Source organism: Athene noctua, chromosome 7 (genome assembly GCF_965140245.1).
Source record: "Athene noctua chromosome 7, bAthNoc1.hap1.1, whole genome shotgun sequence".
Lineage (NCBI taxonomy): Eukaryota > Metazoa > Chordata > Aves > Strigiformes > Strigidae > Athene > Athene noctua.
In genome coordinates, this window is record NC_134043.1 from 10,337,374 (window position 1) to 10,355,311 (window position 17,938).

General features: G+C 41.8%; 1 protein-coding gene across 2 annotated transcripts; it reads left to right on the forward strand.

Annotated features, from left to right (window-relative positions):
- Positions 1-2,531: 2,531 nt before the first annotated feature.
- On the forward strand, positions 2,532-16,532 carry INSIG2 (insulin induced gene 2). 2 transcript variants are annotated; one of them, XM_074910579.1, is made up of 6 exons: positions 2,532-2,600; positions 6,850-7,191; positions 10,083-10,207; positions 12,465-12,631; positions 13,051-13,150; positions 13,623-16,532. In XM_074910579.1, exons 2-6 carry the CDS (start codon positions 6,948-6,950, stop codon positions 13,662-13,664), a joined length of 678 nt encoding a protein of 225 aa, XP_074766680.1. In that variant the 5' UTR covers positions 2,532-2,600; positions 6,850-6,947; the 3' UTR covers positions 13,665-16,532. The 2 variants fall into 2 exon arrangements, with proteins under 2 accessions (XP_074766680.1, XP_074766682.1); XM_074910581.1 differs by lacking the exon at positions 2,532-2,600 and having other exon boundaries at positions 6,908-7,031.
- The last annotated feature ends 1,406 nt before the right edge of the window (positions 16,533-17,938 follow it).

Here is a 17,938-nt window from a genome sequence, read left to right on the forward strand (position 1 = left end):
ATGCTTAGGGAAAGAACAGTAACTTTGGCCTGCTGTTGTCCTTATCTGTATAAACTCCAGAAGCCCTACCAGGGATCAGCTCCAGACTTCTACGTAAGGTTTTTTCTTGTCATAGGTATAGGCTTTTCCCAAGTGACACATGCATATAGCTCCAGAAACACCTGGTCGTTTTATTATGGATCACCACAGAAAGACTCCGGTTAGGTTCTTCTACGTGGTCTCTTACTGTCTCTTGCTTTTTCTTATCCATCCACCCACCCATTGTCCTCTCACCCTTCCTTTATTGTCCTGATACGGACACACCTTGAGCTACGCTGCCTGGCCTTGGCTCATTAAACCCTTTTATCGGGCAGCTATGAAGGCCTTTACTAAATACAACTTTTAAAAAGCCACTGTTATGGACATGAGAGCAATTCCACTTTTTCTGTAAGTATGTGGCTGCTCTAGGCTCCTTTGCTTTGTATGAAAATTGATGAGTTTTTCATTGCCAGATTTATTATATCCAGAGCAATATTTATGTCCCAAAACTAAATCCAGAATATTCTGTATTGTCTTGCTCTGCAGCCAGTGCAATGAAACAACTCTGTGTTGCTTTCCAAAAAAGATGCTTCATAGCAATTCCAGTCAAAGCTGGAGCAAGTGACATTTCTCTGCAGGTCATATGTCTGTCTCCTTTGTCTGCCAAACTATTTGCTGATGTATTTATTTTGGCAATTTCCAATTCAGATATATTTTAGTACACTCTTTCTTCATGCTCCTCCCATGTTTGTGCAACAGGACATTGTACCCTCTAGGATAACGAGATGGGTGTAAGGACCAAGTCTTAGGCTGGTGTAAATTGGCAATGCCAATAACGTCCTTGGAGTTGCACTGATTTACACCAACACTGTATATTTATTTTCTCACATACTAGCCTTAATACCTCTCTACTAATATAACTGATATTTCTCATATGAGCAGTTTATTTCTCATATGAGTAATTTATCTCTCATATGAGCTGTTTATTTTGTTAATTTTATAGTACCAAACACTGCAACAGACCTGATTATAACTAATCCAAATTTATTTATAGGCAAGTCATTATTTGACTATATAGATACGTGTCTAGAGGAGGAAAGATCCAGCAATCATTTATCATCTCCATCTACTTATGCCACACTTCCCTCTAATGTACACACTTCATGTTCACAAAGTTTCTGCTTTCAGGCTTTCTGATGGTCCTGGTCTTTAAGGCATAAAGAGATATAGTCCTTTGCCTCATGCATGTGGTTGGCCAAAGGCATTTATCTGACATAATAAAATAAAATAGGTTTTCCTTAAAACCCTCTTTTTTTCCTCTTTCTCAATCCAAAATTTGGGGTTCAAGTACAGCAAAGTAACTAAACCACAGACAGGGCAAGCAGCTCAGTAGGAATTACAGAGAATAAAAAGACTTTGTGTGATGAAAACCAAAGTTGAATGATTTGAAAATTAATTTATTGCTTATCTAAACCACAATGGGTTTCTGCTACTGTAAATGTCTTCCTTTTCCATTCTTAATATGTCTATTATAGACCCATATACTCTCCTCTGAGTTTATACATGTGACACTGTTGTTCACAACATACCAGCACAAAGAAACCACAGTTATCACTAAAGATGCCACTATAGTAAATACAGTTACAAATTCCATCCTATCCAATTGCTGCTCTGGAAACTGTAATAGGAGCGGCACTGAATCACGCGGACTTCATAATACGGAAAGCTCTATCAAAGATTTTGCAATGAAATACTGACCTTGGTGGAATGCAATGTGCAAATATTTTTAATAAATTGTGTTATCAATGAAATAAGAAAGGAAACATTCATTAATAGAATAATTAATGTTATAGTGAATATATTATATATAAATGATATAACAGCATTATTCTCCTCTATCACTCCCCCCACAGATATACAATAAATGTTATTTTTTTATTGTGATGCCTTTACTGCTCCTTAAGACAGGTTAAAGCAAATTGTTTTCTGCCTCACGTTGTACCTTCTCCCAGAGAGGCCCCATACTGGTGATGAAAACGTGGTTTCTGGAGTAATGAGCTGTGTCATTTTCCCCCAGTCAATAAAATTAAGCACATGTGGAAGTCCTTGCAGAATCAGGTGTCCAGGAGAGCCGGAGCCAGGCTGCCAGTTTGAGCTGGGAAAGAGAGATTTTTCATCTTTCCGTTTTCCCTGACTGCAGCGTGTACCAGGGACGTCACACAAGTCTCCATCGCTAAACCCGACTTAGCTGGAAGCCTAAGCACGGTCCAGAAAGCCTAACGGCCTATGTATTATTTTTTTATTATTCTGGTAACAGACCCCTTTCCAAAGGGCGGCCTCCTGCTGAAGTTTCCGCGAGTGACTCCCTCTATTCCGCACCACGGCGCTTCCGACCAGCGCGTTCCCCGGCTCCCGCGGGCCGGGCCGGGCCGGGCCGGGCCGGGCAGGCAGGGCAGGCAGGCTCCGCTCCGCTCGGCGGCCGGCCCGCCCCGCCGCCGCCCCCGTCAGCAGCTCGGCGGGGCGCTGCGGAGGCTGCGCGGGGCGGGGACTGGCGCGGGGAGGGAGAAGATGGCGGAGGCCGAGTGAGTCCCGGGGCTGCGGCGGCTCCCGCGCGGAGGGGACGGGGGGGGCCGGCGCGGGGCGGGGGCCGTGCGAGGCGCGGGGGACGAGCCGGGCCGGGCGGGCAGCGGCGCCCCCGGCCCTCTCCTGCCCGCGGGCGGCCGGGCCGCTGGCAGTGCCGGCCCTGCCTCGGGGCGGGGGTGGCGCCGGGCCCCGCCGCGGCCGGGCTGCCGGGAAAGCGGGGCGAGCTGGGCTGCCCGGGCCGGCGGGGGGGAGGCGGGGAGCGGCGGCTGCTTGCCGTGCCCGGAGAGGGGCCACGGCGGGAGCCGTTCTGTCCCCCCGGCAGCGGTGACACCTTCTCCCTGGCGAGGCCTCCCCCGGGCAGGCGCGGCCGGGCCCGCGGCCCCTCCGCCGGCCTCGCTCGGCCGGCCCGGCCCGGCCTGGAGGTGCGAACGCTGCCCTGAAGCGGCCGCCGTGGACTCCCGGAGCCGGGGGAGCCGGGGCAGACCAGCCGGGAGAGCCGCCTCGCCTGGTGCCCGGAGAAGGGGGGTGGTTTGCCTTTGGCGTCGCCTCGCAGAAGACAGATGGTTGCTTGTCATTTCACCATTTTTGCCATCTCCTGCACGGTGTTGCTTAAATAAATCTTCTCTTTCTTGGCCCCCACTACACTGCCTTGTTCCTAATGTGTCTGTACTGTGTCAGAAGTTGTGAATCGCACACAGCAGAAGGCTTTTCATGAACATGAAGAGCACTGGGGAGCACTTGCAGGACAGATCTTCTAATTAGAAGACAGTTAAGTGACTAAGTGTTTTGAAAATGTCTAGGGTGATAATTTACTTGTAACTCTTTTCGCAATGCCAGACATCGCGTGGTTGCCTCGCGAATCCTATATAATGCTCTTGCATGGTGTATTAAAAAGCTTGGGTTGAAGCCGTGTGCCACGGAGGAGGGGAAGTGCAGCTGAGGCTTTGTGGCGGTGCCAAGCCTGTAGTTTTCAGTGTGGTGTTACAGTTTTGAATACGCATTCCCCAGAGATGAAGGCTCAGAAGTAGTGTTGGTTCAATATGTGAGCTACTCCCATCTGAGTGGAAACCCTCAGTAAAATACAAGGCTTAAAAGGAGACAGGCATCATCTGCTCTGCAGGCACGCTAGCCTCCCAGTCCAGAAGGAAGCAATGTCTTCTTTAGAGATCTTAATTTACATTTTCATGAAAGGTGACATAGTAAATACCTTTGCCGTGCCCGAGCGTTGTGAACCCAGGGTGTCTGAGGCACTGAAGAATCATTCCATGAGTGTTAGTCACCTTGCTCTGTTCCACCATTGCTCTGTTTGTGGCACGCAGAAGGTCTCAGAGGCAATGAGTGGAGAAAACTTGAAAAGTGGGATAAAACAAATAGGCACAATCTGTGTAGGGTGAGAAACCAGGACGGAAATTACTGCATCATGCTAATTGGGGACTTTACTTGTTATTACTTGCTATAAACACTCGCTGATGTGCACCCACCCAAGTGCCCTTGCTTTGGTCAGGCAGTTTACCTTGTAGTACAGATCTGTTGCTGGTGCCTCGAATGACTTGCAGCTGCAGTGGTTGTATAAAAGCAGTAAGTGATTTCCTTGCATAGCAAAGTTGTGTTACATTTTGATAAGCCTTCACAATTAAATATGATATATTTGCCAAATGACATATATAATAAATAGAAATTAGGTAAATACATGTTTTATCTTCAGACACTGCTTTATGCTAGAATAAAATTGGACTTTAATCATCAACGTTTCTAAGAAAAAAAAAAGGTCCCATCGGTGTTTACATCAGTATTGCCATGTGGGACAGTTCATGATTCTTAATTAAGTTGGAAATTACTGTATTTGAAGAAGTACAGGAAACAGAATCTTGTTAGAGGGAGATATCAAGAGATAATATAAAATGGGGAAATAATGACTGCAGTGAAATTATTGATAGATTTTATCAAAGACAGGGACTTGACCTGATCTCGCTCAGCGTTTTAGTTGATGACCTTGTTACACAGAATAGGATGCTATAATGATGTTTGCTGATGACCTAAGCTGGGAACCGTTTGCAGAGCCAAAAAGGACTGAGAGATCCTACAGAAAAAATGAATTGACACTGAGTGTCAGAGCAAATAATACCTGTGGGCTGAAATTCAACCTGCAAGGTTTTGGGCTGGTACCAAGGGACGAGGAGTTCAGTAACGGGACAGGAGAGAGACTTCAATATAGTATGGATCACAGGGTGTGAGCAACCACTTTATGACAATGAAAAAAGAAATTGTGATCTTTGGTGTGCAGCAGAAGAGCTCATTTAAAGAGACACAGTAGTGTGAATTTTTTTGCATAAGGCTGTGAGAGTCGAACTTGAGCTTGTAAACATAAGCTCTGGTCATGCATTAAAAGAAAAGGGATGTGCAGACTTCAGGAAGTGCCGAGAGCCATAGGGATGGTGAAGCAAGTGGAGAGTTTAGCTAGTTTGTCTTGGCAAGCTAAAGCTAAGAAGAGATGTAACAGTTTAAAAGCCCCTATTATGTGCAGTATGCCTGTGAAGTTTGTAATTGGGTCCTACAGTCTCCAGTGCTGCATATTGAAAGGACTCCTGTAATTTCTGGGAATTCCTGCGATCACCTGGTGGGCAAGGCCCCCAGGGACTGAGGGGACTCTCAGTTGACATATCTGTATCTGTGACGCTGTGCTTTCTTTCCTGGAGGCTAAATGTATTATCCAAGCTTCACTACTATGCCATCCGGAGGAGGGGAAAAAAAAATCTGGAGCACCTCCCTTTTGCTTGAGGGAAGTGTGTTGCAGTGCCAGTGCCAGCCTCGGTGTGGACGTGTTCAGTGTGAGTCAGGAAGCTAAGAAGCCAGACACCGTGGTTGCCCTCTTTCCCCCCCAAGACATGTTCATCATTACAAATAACGCGGAGAATTGACCATGTAGAAAAGATCCTGTATTCTTAGGAGTCTGCTGCCTCCCTGAACTGCCAGTGGGAAGTTACCTGTGATCAGAACTGTTGTTTTTTTCTTTTGTTTTGCCTCTTGGAACTTTTTCTGAGTGATGATGTCATATGGCATGGCATTGCATCTTCTGTGCAGTTACCTGTAGTATCTTAACTAGCCTGGATGTATTTAACTTCCCTTTTGACTTTCAATCAGCAAAAGTGAGTGCTGCGTCCTCTGCGTTGCTGCTGCGTCTTCAGAGAGCTTCCCTGGGATCTGCTGAAGCTGGGGAGGAAGGGGGATGGATGTGCTGCTTTGGCTCCCCTTGTGCCCCCATGGCCATAAGTAAGAGTTAACAAAAGCCACCACCAGTTGGCAGTTTCAAATTTAAAAACAATGTCAGGGCTTTTTTTCTTAAGTTCCAGGTGGCTAAGCTGTCGATCAAAGTCGTTGTTATACATGAATGTGGCACTGGATCCATGTATAACAAGACTCTTGATGGACGGGTTGGTTTTTTTTTTTTTTTTTAGAGTGATTGGGATGGGAACCCTGCCATTCCTGTAGTGCTGGCAGAGTTATTCATGTAGGATGCTATCCAGTACACGGGCAGAGGGATCTCCTTTTCTCTCTACTCTCAGGTTCTTTTGCATCTGATTACAATTGCAGTTTCTAATCATGTAGGGCAGTTTTCACCTGAAGTGAGTTACTTCGGTAAGTATTTCTCTGTATTGAGATTACTTCTCTGGTTCACTGAGTTGTTTGCTCTTATCTGGGGTATATAAAAATGGGTGTGCTCCAGGATTGCTGAAATTCTGACTACATCCTGAAAAATATTTCTCACAATTCACTTTCCAGTTGAGAAATGTTTTCTTGGCATCTCTTCAAGAAGAGAGATCTGTGAACCTCTGTGGCTGACTTGAAACTAAGGGCTGTTTCCTTGCTTCTGAATTACATAATCTGTAGTTGTTGTTAAAGGACAGGAGAAAACCAATTTATTGTTACTGCAGAGCAAGCCTTTCCTTCATCTGATAGCGGTTTCATTTCTTCACCTCTTCTCTGTGGTTTCACATTCCTAGCTGTCCCATCACACGTTTCTTCCTTCTCTGTCTTCTAGTAGACAAAGCTATTTGTTAAAACCTGTTCTCTTTGTAAGGCATTTTTGCAGCTGTGGTTGGTTCTGCTCTCAAATGACTAATTGCCTCCTTGGAAAATTCAGAAAAATATAATAGCCGCATTTTTTAACCTGATCTCCAATTTATTTAAGAGAAGTATATTTAATATTTCTTATATCTGTATTTTTCACCCTTTTTTATTATTTTTCAGGGTGTGGGTATCTCCTAATTGAGGAGAGTCAAAATACTGGATTGCAAGTGAATCCTCCTCAGTCAGCCTGTTGGATGTCTCTGAGTACATAAGAAGTCATGGCAGAAAGTGATGCAATGCCAACCTTACCAAAAAAGTGTGGCCCGTACATTTCATCTGTAACCAGTCGTGGCATGAATTTGGTAATTCGTGGTATAGTGCTGTTTTTTATTGGCGTATTTCTTGCATTAGTATTAAACTTGCTTCAGATCCAGAGAAACGTTACTCTCTTCCCCCCTGATGTGATCACAAGCATCTTCTCCTCAGCTTGGTGGGTGCCACCTTGCTGTGGCACAGCGTCAGGTAAGTCCAGTCGTGTACGTATGCCTGGCGTGGAGATGAAAGGGTAGATAGGCAGTTACATAGCTAGAAAAGACTATATGAAAGGTGTGGAAGATAAAAATGTCTCTTCCAGCATCACTGCCACTTTTGAGCTGTTGCTGTCCCTCCGATCTCCCTGTGTATATAGAAATAGACATACCCATGTTTAGAAATTGTTGTTCTGCTAACTTACCGTAATATTCTTAGCAGAGTATAACCTTTGCTTTTTCTGCTGAATTAGAGTACAAGTTTAACAGACTTCAGAAGGTGGTGCCACTTGTAACCTTGAGGCTGGATTATGGGAGTGTGCTCTACAGGCAGCCCTTGAAAATACCCTGGAAGTGTCAGAATGTGCAGCACCTTGTTTTGAGCACAGCAAGCCATCCTGAGTAACAGTCCCTTTTGTGGTCCAGCTTTCTGTTTGTTCCTCATTCCAGTTTGAGGTATCGCTTTAGCTCCGTAAAGCTGGGAGACCTGACTGTGTCTCAGGGAGTTGAGGCCAGGCACGCAATTTGCGGTTGTAGAGGCACGTTGCAGAACAGAGCACCTTGGTTAGATTCATGTATCAAGTTGGATGATGGTGAACGTGCTCCATTTCTCCCATGACCATGTAGGGAATTGAAGCTTTTGCGTGTTCAACGAGTTTAAGTGAGATGTCTACTGTAGGTAGAAATATCCCTTTTTCCTCTTCTTTCATCTTCAAGTATCAAGGCATATTCCGTGCTACAAGCCTGATGGAATTTGGCTTTCTGCTTGGCTCAGAAGATCACTGATCCCATGGGTCAGTTTTACACTTTACTAAGGGAATATTCTTAGCAGCCAGCACTGGAGGATCCTGCTTTATCAAACCTTTACAGTAAAGGTGGTATCTTCCTAGAGGTCAGTTTTAATAGGATTGAGAAGCTCACGTTTCTGGGTATTAATATGAGTCAGTAAACTACCTTTTGAGTTGGCATCACTGTTTTGCTAATGATAATATTTCTATTTTTTCTCCTAGTCATCTAATTGCTTTTGTTTTGATAACTTGTTGAAATACTACACCCCAGCTGTCATAGAGGAACTTGATTTGCAAGGAAACCCTCCAGATGCCTCTCTGAATATGTCAGTTTTGTTCTCCTGTTGAAATGCATTTGGCATGTTATGGTGGCAGATATATACCTGCTTTATCTGCTAGTTGGTTTAGTCCTCTTTCTGTTGTCTTGCTGAGATCGTTGATTAGTTTTTGCTTTGTATCCTGCATGTGCTGCATTTTTCTTTTATACTTTAAACTGATTGTCTTGACAAACATGTCTGGTAAAGGTTTATGTATGGAGTAGTGGGGATTGAAACAACAGACTCTCAGCTTGCAGCAGCAACACATAAGCTCTGCAGTGGTCACTGTAATGTTTGCACTGTCAGCTGTTTGCATCAGGCTGCATCTTATGCTCTCTTGAGTTGTCCAGTAACACTGTCTACAGCTGCATATGGGGAAGTTGTGAAGGCTAGATCTCATCATCATCTCAGAAGAAACTTGTGAGCCTTTCTGGTTCTGATGGGTTGGTGGTTTTGATGGAAAGACTGGATGTTGCTTGTATAGTGTAGTCACCTGCTAAGCATTTGCACTACTTGTTTTTAAGCCGCCTGATTTAAAGATATTACTGCCTTAATTGGCTTTTCCCAGCAGGAGTGACCCCCGTTGAGGTGTTCAAGTTCTTTCTTTTTCATTATCAGGCTTTTCTTCTCCATTTTCTTTCTTTATCTTCTCTGCTAGCGTACATACAGGGAACCTCTGTGGTAAATGCTGATAACTCACCCATTTTCTTACCATTCGTACTTGCATAGCCTTCCTGGAATTAACATGAACATTCCTCTGCAGTATGGTTTATTATTATGAGCAGAATAAAGGTATTTTGCATATTTATAATCAGTGGTGATTGAGACTGCTTTCAGAGAAGTCCTTTCATCTGTCACTGTTATTAGTCATCAGTTTGGCCCAATGCCTTTGGCAAGAAAATTGCTCAGGGAGGTTTTTTTTTTCTGCTCCAGCTTTATTGGTGATTTATTTTCCTGAATCCTGGAGATAGTTTCCTCTCTGGCAGCATAAAGACTATTTGCCATAACGTACCTCTAACAGCATAGCAGACTGAGGGCGCTGGAGTACCCGTGACCTGCCCCCCTCCTGCAGCACCAGTTTAACATTAAGCACCAGTGTTATTCCTCAGAGGTGTTGGTAACAGTCTTTTTAACTGCAGTTGCAGTAGAGAACACATTTATGAAGAAATCTTCAAAGAGCATAGCAGTTCCTTGGGGTCGAAAGTCCTGTTTGCTTTCTGTATTCAACAGCTACTGCAGGCTCTTGGCTTTCCCTCTTCTGTGTGAGCCTTTATAGTAGCATTAAAGAAGAGAAAAACATTATACAAATAAAACCTGCTTGTAACACCAACAAAAGAAGACACAAAATACTGATGTTAGAAACCACACTCTGCCCTTACTGTGGTGTGTTTGTTTTGCAGTTATTTAAATGTGTATGTATGATATGTGGGATTTTCAAAAGTGCCAGCCTGAAAGCTATTACTACATTTTTTGAACTACAGGTTTTGGTAGGGTGCAGAGTCTTCCATCCTCTGCCACTAGTTCAGATTGTCTCTGTTTTGCTGCTTCTGCCAGGTCACTGCTGCAGTGGTTGAACATGCTGCTGAGCTTCTACAGAGCTTTTCTAAATAATGAAATTGTTTACAATTCCTCTTCTTTTACAATGTATGTTTTGTACAGTTTATCCTTAAAAGGTCTGTTTTAGTAGTGACAATAATTGTCAAAGTCTAGATAGTCATTATTTTAGTTAAATATTGCCAGTGCTTCAACTTCTGGGCCTTTTTTCTTTCCTGTCTCCACAGCTGTGATTGGGTTATTGTACCCATGCATGGACAGACATCTGGGAGAGCCACATAAATTTAAGAGAGAATGGTCCAGTGTAATGCGATGTGTAGCAGTCTTTGTGGGAATAAATCATGCCAGCGCTGTATCCTGTATTCTGATTAAGTTGGTGATAACAAATGGGTTTCCACTAAAACAAGCTCACATAGTCAGTCACGGTGAATTGTTGTTAAAGATACAATATGCAGCATTTTTGCGAGGGAAATGCAGAATATGTGTTAGTGTTAAACTGTTGTAGCAGTATTGGAGGTGATGTTTCATGTCAGTTCGTTCTGAAAAATCTTTTCATTAGAAATGTCTCCATATTGGGCTTTGTCTTATAGACTTTGTTTTCTTTGAAAAAGTAAATGCATAGAAATATTTATGTGGTAGGTATTACAGAAAAGTGCTTTAAGACTTTGCAAGAGTTGATGTCCTTTTAACACCGTGGTAAGAGGCTGAAGCCCAGTCTTGAGGTTATCAGTGAAGCCCGTACACTTTGCGAAGAGTGGGGAAAACTCAGGACCAGGTAATACCCAGGACTACACAAAGCACATTAAATGTCGCTACCACGTTCTGCAAATGATGCCTTGATGCTGAGAGAGTAGTTACCATTCCTGTGGTCATTCAGTAAGAGCTATTGGAAGTCAGTCGCTCCTCCTAATTTTGTAACTACTCAGATACATCCTTGCACAAGTGTGCTCAGAACTGGCATCCCTTCCCTCAGAAGCAGCTGGGGACATGCTGGCTGACAGGGTGCTTTTCATGTGGACTGCCATGCCTCACTGGCAGTACTGTGAATATTAGTTGTTTGTGTAGTCCTGCCTAGTGCCTCCTCTGCCAGGTAAAACCAGGACACTGTTCTTGTAAACTAACTGGAAAGGATTCCAGATCATCTCTGGACCTCTCATCTCCTTCAGTGTCAGCTCCAACATGGTTTGCAGAAACCATGCTAAGAAGTTCTCACCTTGTGCTACTGAATTGCCTCATTTCAAGAAGAAGAGGGCAAGTTAAGTGAAAGATGTGAGAGGTGTCTGAATTCTTACTGAGGTGACTTGGCCCTCAGATGGGTTTTGTTGTTGCTTGCTTTTGTTCCCACCAGCTATCCTATCCAGTAAGGTCAGATGAGCTGGAGCTGCCAAGGTTCAGAGTCATTCCCACTGACCCTCACAAACCTTGGTCTCCTTGCCAAAGATGTGTTAATCTGGTCCTGTGGTTCTCACTGACCTGGACTGTACCTGTTGCGTAAGCACATGCAACTTTGCTGCTTTTAAGAAATACAAGAGAATTGACAGCTTCCCTCTGCATGGGTCAAACTATTTACAGCAGACTGTCCCGCAGTTTTCTAACAGCTGTTACAGATATTCCAGGACATCATTAATGTACTGTCTGTATTTCCTGCTTGACAGCTCTCCAGACTTATTTCTTTTCAGCTTATTACCAGTTCTGCACATTGCCATATTTGGTATGGTTTTTTGGTTGTGTTTGACATTTTTTTTGATGCTATTGATTTTTATCCTGTAATTATTTATTTCAGTTAGTTGAACTTCTTTCTCATTTCCTCTAGGTCTCTCTCCAGTTCTTTGTGAGAAAGTAGGGCAGTGTTTTTATGTTGTCATCCTATAAATTTGCTTTTGGGCTTATGAAACTTGGCAGCCTTCTTTTTAATAATCTGTTTTGGACAGGAATAGTGAGGATGAGTTAATATTTCCAAAACATTTTGAAGAATGTGAAATACTGCAAAGATATCTGAAATGACTTCATACTTTTATCACAGAGTTCACAAAACTGATTTTCAATATTGATTTACATGAATACTTTCACAGTAATATTATTTACATTTTGTTTTATAGAAAGCATTAACATTTTTAATGTTTAACTGAATGTAAATTAGCATGTAAATTAAACAAAATTGCAGTTAAATAAGAGTGATAAGTACCTTTTTTTCAGTAAATCCCTGTCATTTGGACATGTCTAATGCTAGATTTGAGATTTCATGCTTACTTTAATAAAGGACGAGGTAAGGATGAGATGTCCTTACTCTGAACAGTAACGTGTGCATTGTATGTCTGCATAAAACACCTGCATTGTCTGGTAGATGTATAGTCTCTTTACTCTTGAACAGTGCTAAGACCCTAAAAGTGTGAAGAAGTGTCATAAGTTTTTAGTTTCCTGTTACATTGGCAACACTTCAAAGCTTATTTCCTGATACTCCATAGCTGTGTGATAACTGATACAGCTAGTGCTGTGTTTTTTTAATGGTATTTCTTTTCTGTTGTGCCAAACTATGATAAACAGAATAAAGAAAACTGCTTTACACTTGTATATGGTATTTCCAAACTTATCCTTAACAATCAACACAGAAAGTGAATTTTGCCAACAATATCCAGTTGTCCCTCACATTAGCAGCCCTGTCAATTGGACTCTGGTGGACGTTTGATAGGTCACGAAGTGGCTTTGGTCTTGGAATAGGAATTGCTTTTCTGGCCACGTTGGTGTCACAACTTCTGGTCTACAATGGAGTTTATCAGTAAGTATTTATTCCTTTAAGGTTAATTTATATTCTCCTGAAGCTATAACAACAAAGTCAGAATAACTGAAAGGGTAGAATTTGACATGATTTCCAACAATTTTGAGTGTAACATAAGTTGGACTGTTCTTGAAAGCTTTTATGTGTTTGTAAGTGAGATTTTTAGTTGGAAGTTAGTTATTTCAGTAAAATTGCTACCTTACCAACAATGTAACGTATTTTTTTTAGTTGAACAAATGGTATTATATTATAATCAATAAGAAGCTTCCTTTGTTATTTGCTGCAAGTAATTAAATTTCTATAATACAAAACTTTTTGAGTTGAAATGCCCTAAAATTTAAATTCTTGGATTTGTCTCGTGATGGCAGGAATCTATGTATTGCATAACGTTGAGCTCAAAAATGCATGTTCTTTTTCAGATACACATCTCCAGATTTCCTTTATGTTCGTTCCTGGTTGCCATGTATATTTTTTGCTGGTGGAATAACTATGGGCAATATCGGCAGGCAGCTGGCAATGGTAAGTTGAGAGCAGGGCGTCAGTTGCATACTAGTAAAAGTTCTCATCTACGTGGCATTCCTTCCTTCATATATACCAACCAGCTATTTGAATTGTAGATGTGGAGTTAGGTAAAAATCAGTTCTGGTCAGTGAGTTGTTAGTAGCATTATTCAGAGCACAGCCCATGACTTTGCTCTGTACACTCTCAGCTGCATACTTGTAGTCCTTACAGGACCAGGAGTTTAAGAGCTCCCGTATGTGGGGAGAAATCAGGCCATCCCCTAAGTCTCAACTGCTCTTTCTGCTGCTCAAGGAAACAGAAATTGCAGCCAACAGTGTGTGCACAGAACTTAGGGAGACCAAGCTTATCTGGGTGAAGTGTAAGTTAAGCTCTTTTATCACCCTTTTTGTAGAAGAATTCCCTTCATAGTGGTCTTTTTCATTGGTTATGTAACTTAATATTATTAATTTTGTCAACTTCTGTTTTTCAGTATGAATGCAAAGTCATTGCAGAGAAGTCTCACGAGGACTGAGGAGAAACAATATGCACCTTTTAAACAGGAAAAATACGTGACATGACTGTTGGAGGAGCATAAGGAACACTTGACTATGAAATTGCCAAAATGCAATTTTTTTTCCTTAAGTGGTATACTTTACTGCAATCTGTGATTGCTGCTTCTGTAGAAACCTTGATGTCTGATTTTGATTACTGTGAAGTTACAATAGTATGCAATACATTTGACAATATTGGTTCGATTATAGGATTTTTTTTTTTCCACATCTAAACTCAGTTTACCATGAATTCTTGTCTGTCCATAATGTTGCAGTGCCAAACTGAACCTTTGCACTATGTTTCTGTAGCTGAAACTTCTGCTTCACTTTATCTTGAAAGTTTTGAGGAATTTGTTCTTAATAGCTCAGTGAAAGACGGGGGATTCAGATTTAGGAATGAAGATCTTATCTTTCCATGATGATAGCCTGTAGTATCTGTCTGAAATTCATGGATTACAGGTGAGCTTTGATGCAGTAACTGATGGATTTCTGCCTCTAACACACTATCTTCTTGTATCACAGGTGAGGAGACTTAATACAGATTGTGTGGGTTGTTGCCATAGCATTGCATTTGTCTATGGTATGTGCCCATATCACAGAATACAGAAATGGAAACCGAGGCTGGAAGATATTTGCTATTTTTTCCCCTGGTACAACCAGTATACATGTTTGTATATGAATTTATGTGGACCATCATCAGATGTGGACAGATTTGGAAACTATTTGTGTTGAGTAACAAGACACAATTCGGGTCATTCTTGTACAATCCCTTAAGCTGATTCATGTTGATCCCTTATAAAAAAAAATCTTAGAGGGGTTTTATTCTGAAACTTAATTCTGCTGAACTAAATCAGCCACTATCATATAGTGTCATAAAACCCTCTGTTACTAATGTTACCTTTGATAGTTCTTGTCTACTACTGGCTCTGTTCGCAGCATTGGTAGAAAGAGACAAGGATGTATTTTAGGTACTGATGTAGCCCTTATTACTGTGACTATGGTCCAGGCAACCGTAAACGCATTTGTTCTTATAACAGTTTTCTGAGGCAGAGAAATACTGTTACTGTTGTTTTACAGGTGCCTGTGCACAGAAATTCTGATAGGACAGAGAGCTGAAATGGACTGTGTGCTTAATTGGTTCCCTTCTTAAGAAGAAGGATTTTAGTGTGTGACCCATATTTGGGGGCATACGTGGAATTTCCTCCTGGCTTTGCAGCTCCCTTTTAAGATAAAAGAACTTGTACAAGAAGGCAGAAAGCAGACTTCAAGAGGACACTGCTAACCTGTGCCAGCAGTGAATTTGGCATGGGATGGCTCTGCTTTTTTTTACCCCTTGTCTCTGTGTTGATGTTTTAATGTATTCTTTTTCCTTTTTTGTCTTGAAGTACTATTTTTTACATCTTCCATGAAAGGTTTATAAGACATGTTACAGTCACCTAGGGAGGGCTGGAGCTGGTCCAAAGAACAAATAGATGTTTAGACAAGTTTTTATTAATAAATGTGTGTATGCAATGTACACAAAGCTTGAAATAGGCGACTCTCAGTCTTATATGCTTATCTCTAAGTCTGAAAAGTATGCAGTGGAGTGCTTCCAAAAGCGTTGTAACAAAAGAGGTGGTCACAAAAGGAAAATTTCTTGAATGAGGAAGTGTAAAAATAATAAGCAGATGAAGTATGAAGAGCTTGGTTCTGCAGCCCCACAGAGTTTCATCAGCTTATCACATTTCCATGACAGTTCAACACCAGAAGCACACTTTGATTGGGTAATGTTTCGGGAAAGCACTGACAGATGCACTTTGCTTTAAGCAGAGGTTCAACGTGTTTAAGTAAATCCTGGACTAGACATCTTCTTTTAATCAAACTGTATGGCAATACGAAGCATTATATTAGTAAACCCAAGAAACTGATAGGGCATGAACTAAGGGTGAGTTTCTTTAGGCAGGCTCTGGCATTTCACTGAAGAAGCTGTTGGATCCCTTTCTGTACAGTATTTTGCCTCATCGACCTTCTTAAGCAAATGGCTTCAGCTTGGTGGGCAGCGTGATGAGTCCCTCTTGAATTATCAGGGCATGAATGGCATAAAAATTCATATGTGTCTTATCCAGACTGTAGGGAACAACATGGTACCTCTGTAGCCAGTGTGCTGACTTGGTAAACAATTTCACTTCATCTTGACCACTAAGTGTATACAACTGGAGATGAGTAGTTTTTACTATTCACTTGGTGATAGAACTGCTTTTACCTGCCAGTCTAAATATTTACACAGAAGAAGCCTCATATATGTTAAAATGTGCATTATGTGAGAAGTGGTTGTTGTGCAGCTGTGGCACCCACTTTACAACACTTTGCACTCAGATTCATCGAAACCTGATCAGACTGTGTGGTCCACTAACTTTAAATTTCATTTTGGAAATTTTGAGCATGTTGTGCAAAGACAGCAATTGTCCAAAATAAATTTGGGTGGAGTCATTTATTATATGTGTTCTACTATTTTTGTTCTTATTTTACTAAAGCCAATACAGGTTTCACATCTTGAATGTCGTGTTTTTTCCAAACTGCATTGTAATTTTATGGCTGATGTGTTCAAAGCCTGAAAAAGGTTCATGATGAGAATGCTGACACGGCCTTAACTGTAGTGGTGTGAACATGCTGCTACTGTATAGCATGTAATTATAACATTAGAATGTCTCTAAAATGTTGTTCAATAGAGAATGAATAAGGTATATTTTAGATACAACTTTATAAGCACTATAACCTCTTCACTAATTAAGCATTGTAAGGTCTATGCTGTTTAAACTGGCAAATTGCTGTTAAAAGCAAAATGTGCATTAAATACAATTACAACCTTGTTTGGTAGGTTTCTTCTTTCTTTAGGAAATGATACTGATTTTTAAAATACATTGATTTGCCTTCTATCAGCGATCTCCTCATAATTTTGACCCTTGAGCTGGCATATTGGTTGCACAAAGCACCTGTCTAGAAATACTAAAAAAGAAGCAGGCAAGATCAAATCAGCAGCTATTCTATCATAATTAGCATGCTGAGCAGCCTTTGGAAATTTGCCCTTTTGAATCTGCAGTGGAAATATTTGAGCTGGAGGAAAATAAGCCGGATAACTTCAGTTGCAATACAGAAAATAGAGATTTAGATATAAATAGCCCCTACGAATATGAAAAAAAAACATGGATGGCAGGGAATCCCTTAATATATTTATATTTATTTATGTTCCAGTCTGCATAGGAACAGAATGTTATTCTGGTATTCACAGATGGTTTGTTCATAGTGCCCATCACTGTCTCAAAAAAGATGTAACAAATAGATGTTTAGAAGTGGGTAATGAAAAAGCCTCCAGGCAAAGGTGATGAAAGGGTGGGAAGAGGGGTTCATCAGTATTTGAGATGCAGTGCCCACAGGAGTCCCACAGCAGGAAACAGGAGTGAAAGTTGGAAAGAGTGCAGCGATGAACCAAAAAACCCTGTGTTTGTGTTGGAAATGTGACCCAAAAATCTGAACTCTTCTGTCAGAATGCAGCGTACTGGGCATGCCAAGTTGGCAAATTACAGCCAAGGATAGAAATAACCGTAATTTTACATCGTCATAGCACTAAGATCAGTGAAAAGCATGCTGTCAGAGGTGCTTTGCTGGAGTCTTAACCTCTCCTTCATCTGTAGCCGCTTCATGAGAGCATTAACCAGGGGACTGGAAACTCTGGGTCCTTTCTGCCCAAGTTCAGCCTGAGGGTGTTGAATGAAAATTTGCCCACTTTGGAGAGAATATTCCAACCGCTGGGCTGCCAGACTCTCGTGAAATGCACCTTGTGTCTCCCTTTATAACGTGGCTGCTGTAAGCAGCTAGAGGGAGAGTAAACAAAGAAACTTTTCCTCTGTAGCTTCTGTACTTCCCTTCTGCCATCTGTCTGGGAGCTGCCTCAGGGACCTACAGGCATACACCAGCCTTCATTTATATCTCTCCCAGCATGTAAAGAAGGGACATAATTTTACCAGCTGCGTCACCCTGGACATTTTGCATACGATTTTTCCATTTTGGAGTAGTGTTACCAGTAATTCCTAATGGTAATGGATGAATATAACCTGTGGAAGTGATGATAAATATCAAATACAGTGCTTATAAAAAAAGTACGTGCACAGCTGGGCAGAGGGAATGCATGTCTCGCCGTGGGAATAGCTATCTAATGCTGTTAGTTTTGATGCCAGTACTAAATGCAAAGCATGAGTAATTTTGCAGCTTAATGTTC

Coding starts and splice junctions, on each gene's coding strand:
- INSIG2 (XM_074910579.1), top strand. CDS start 6,948: ATGGCAGAAAGTGATGCAATGCCAACCTTACCAAAAAAGTGTGGCCCG. Junction 10,208..12,464: donor GAATAAATCATGCCAGCGCT/GTATCCTGTATT, acceptor CAATCAACACAG/AAAGTGAATTTTGCCAACAA. Junction 12,632..13,050: donor GTCTACAATGGAGTTTATCA/GTAAGTATTTAT, acceptor GTTCTTTTTCAG/ATACACATCTCCAGATTTCC.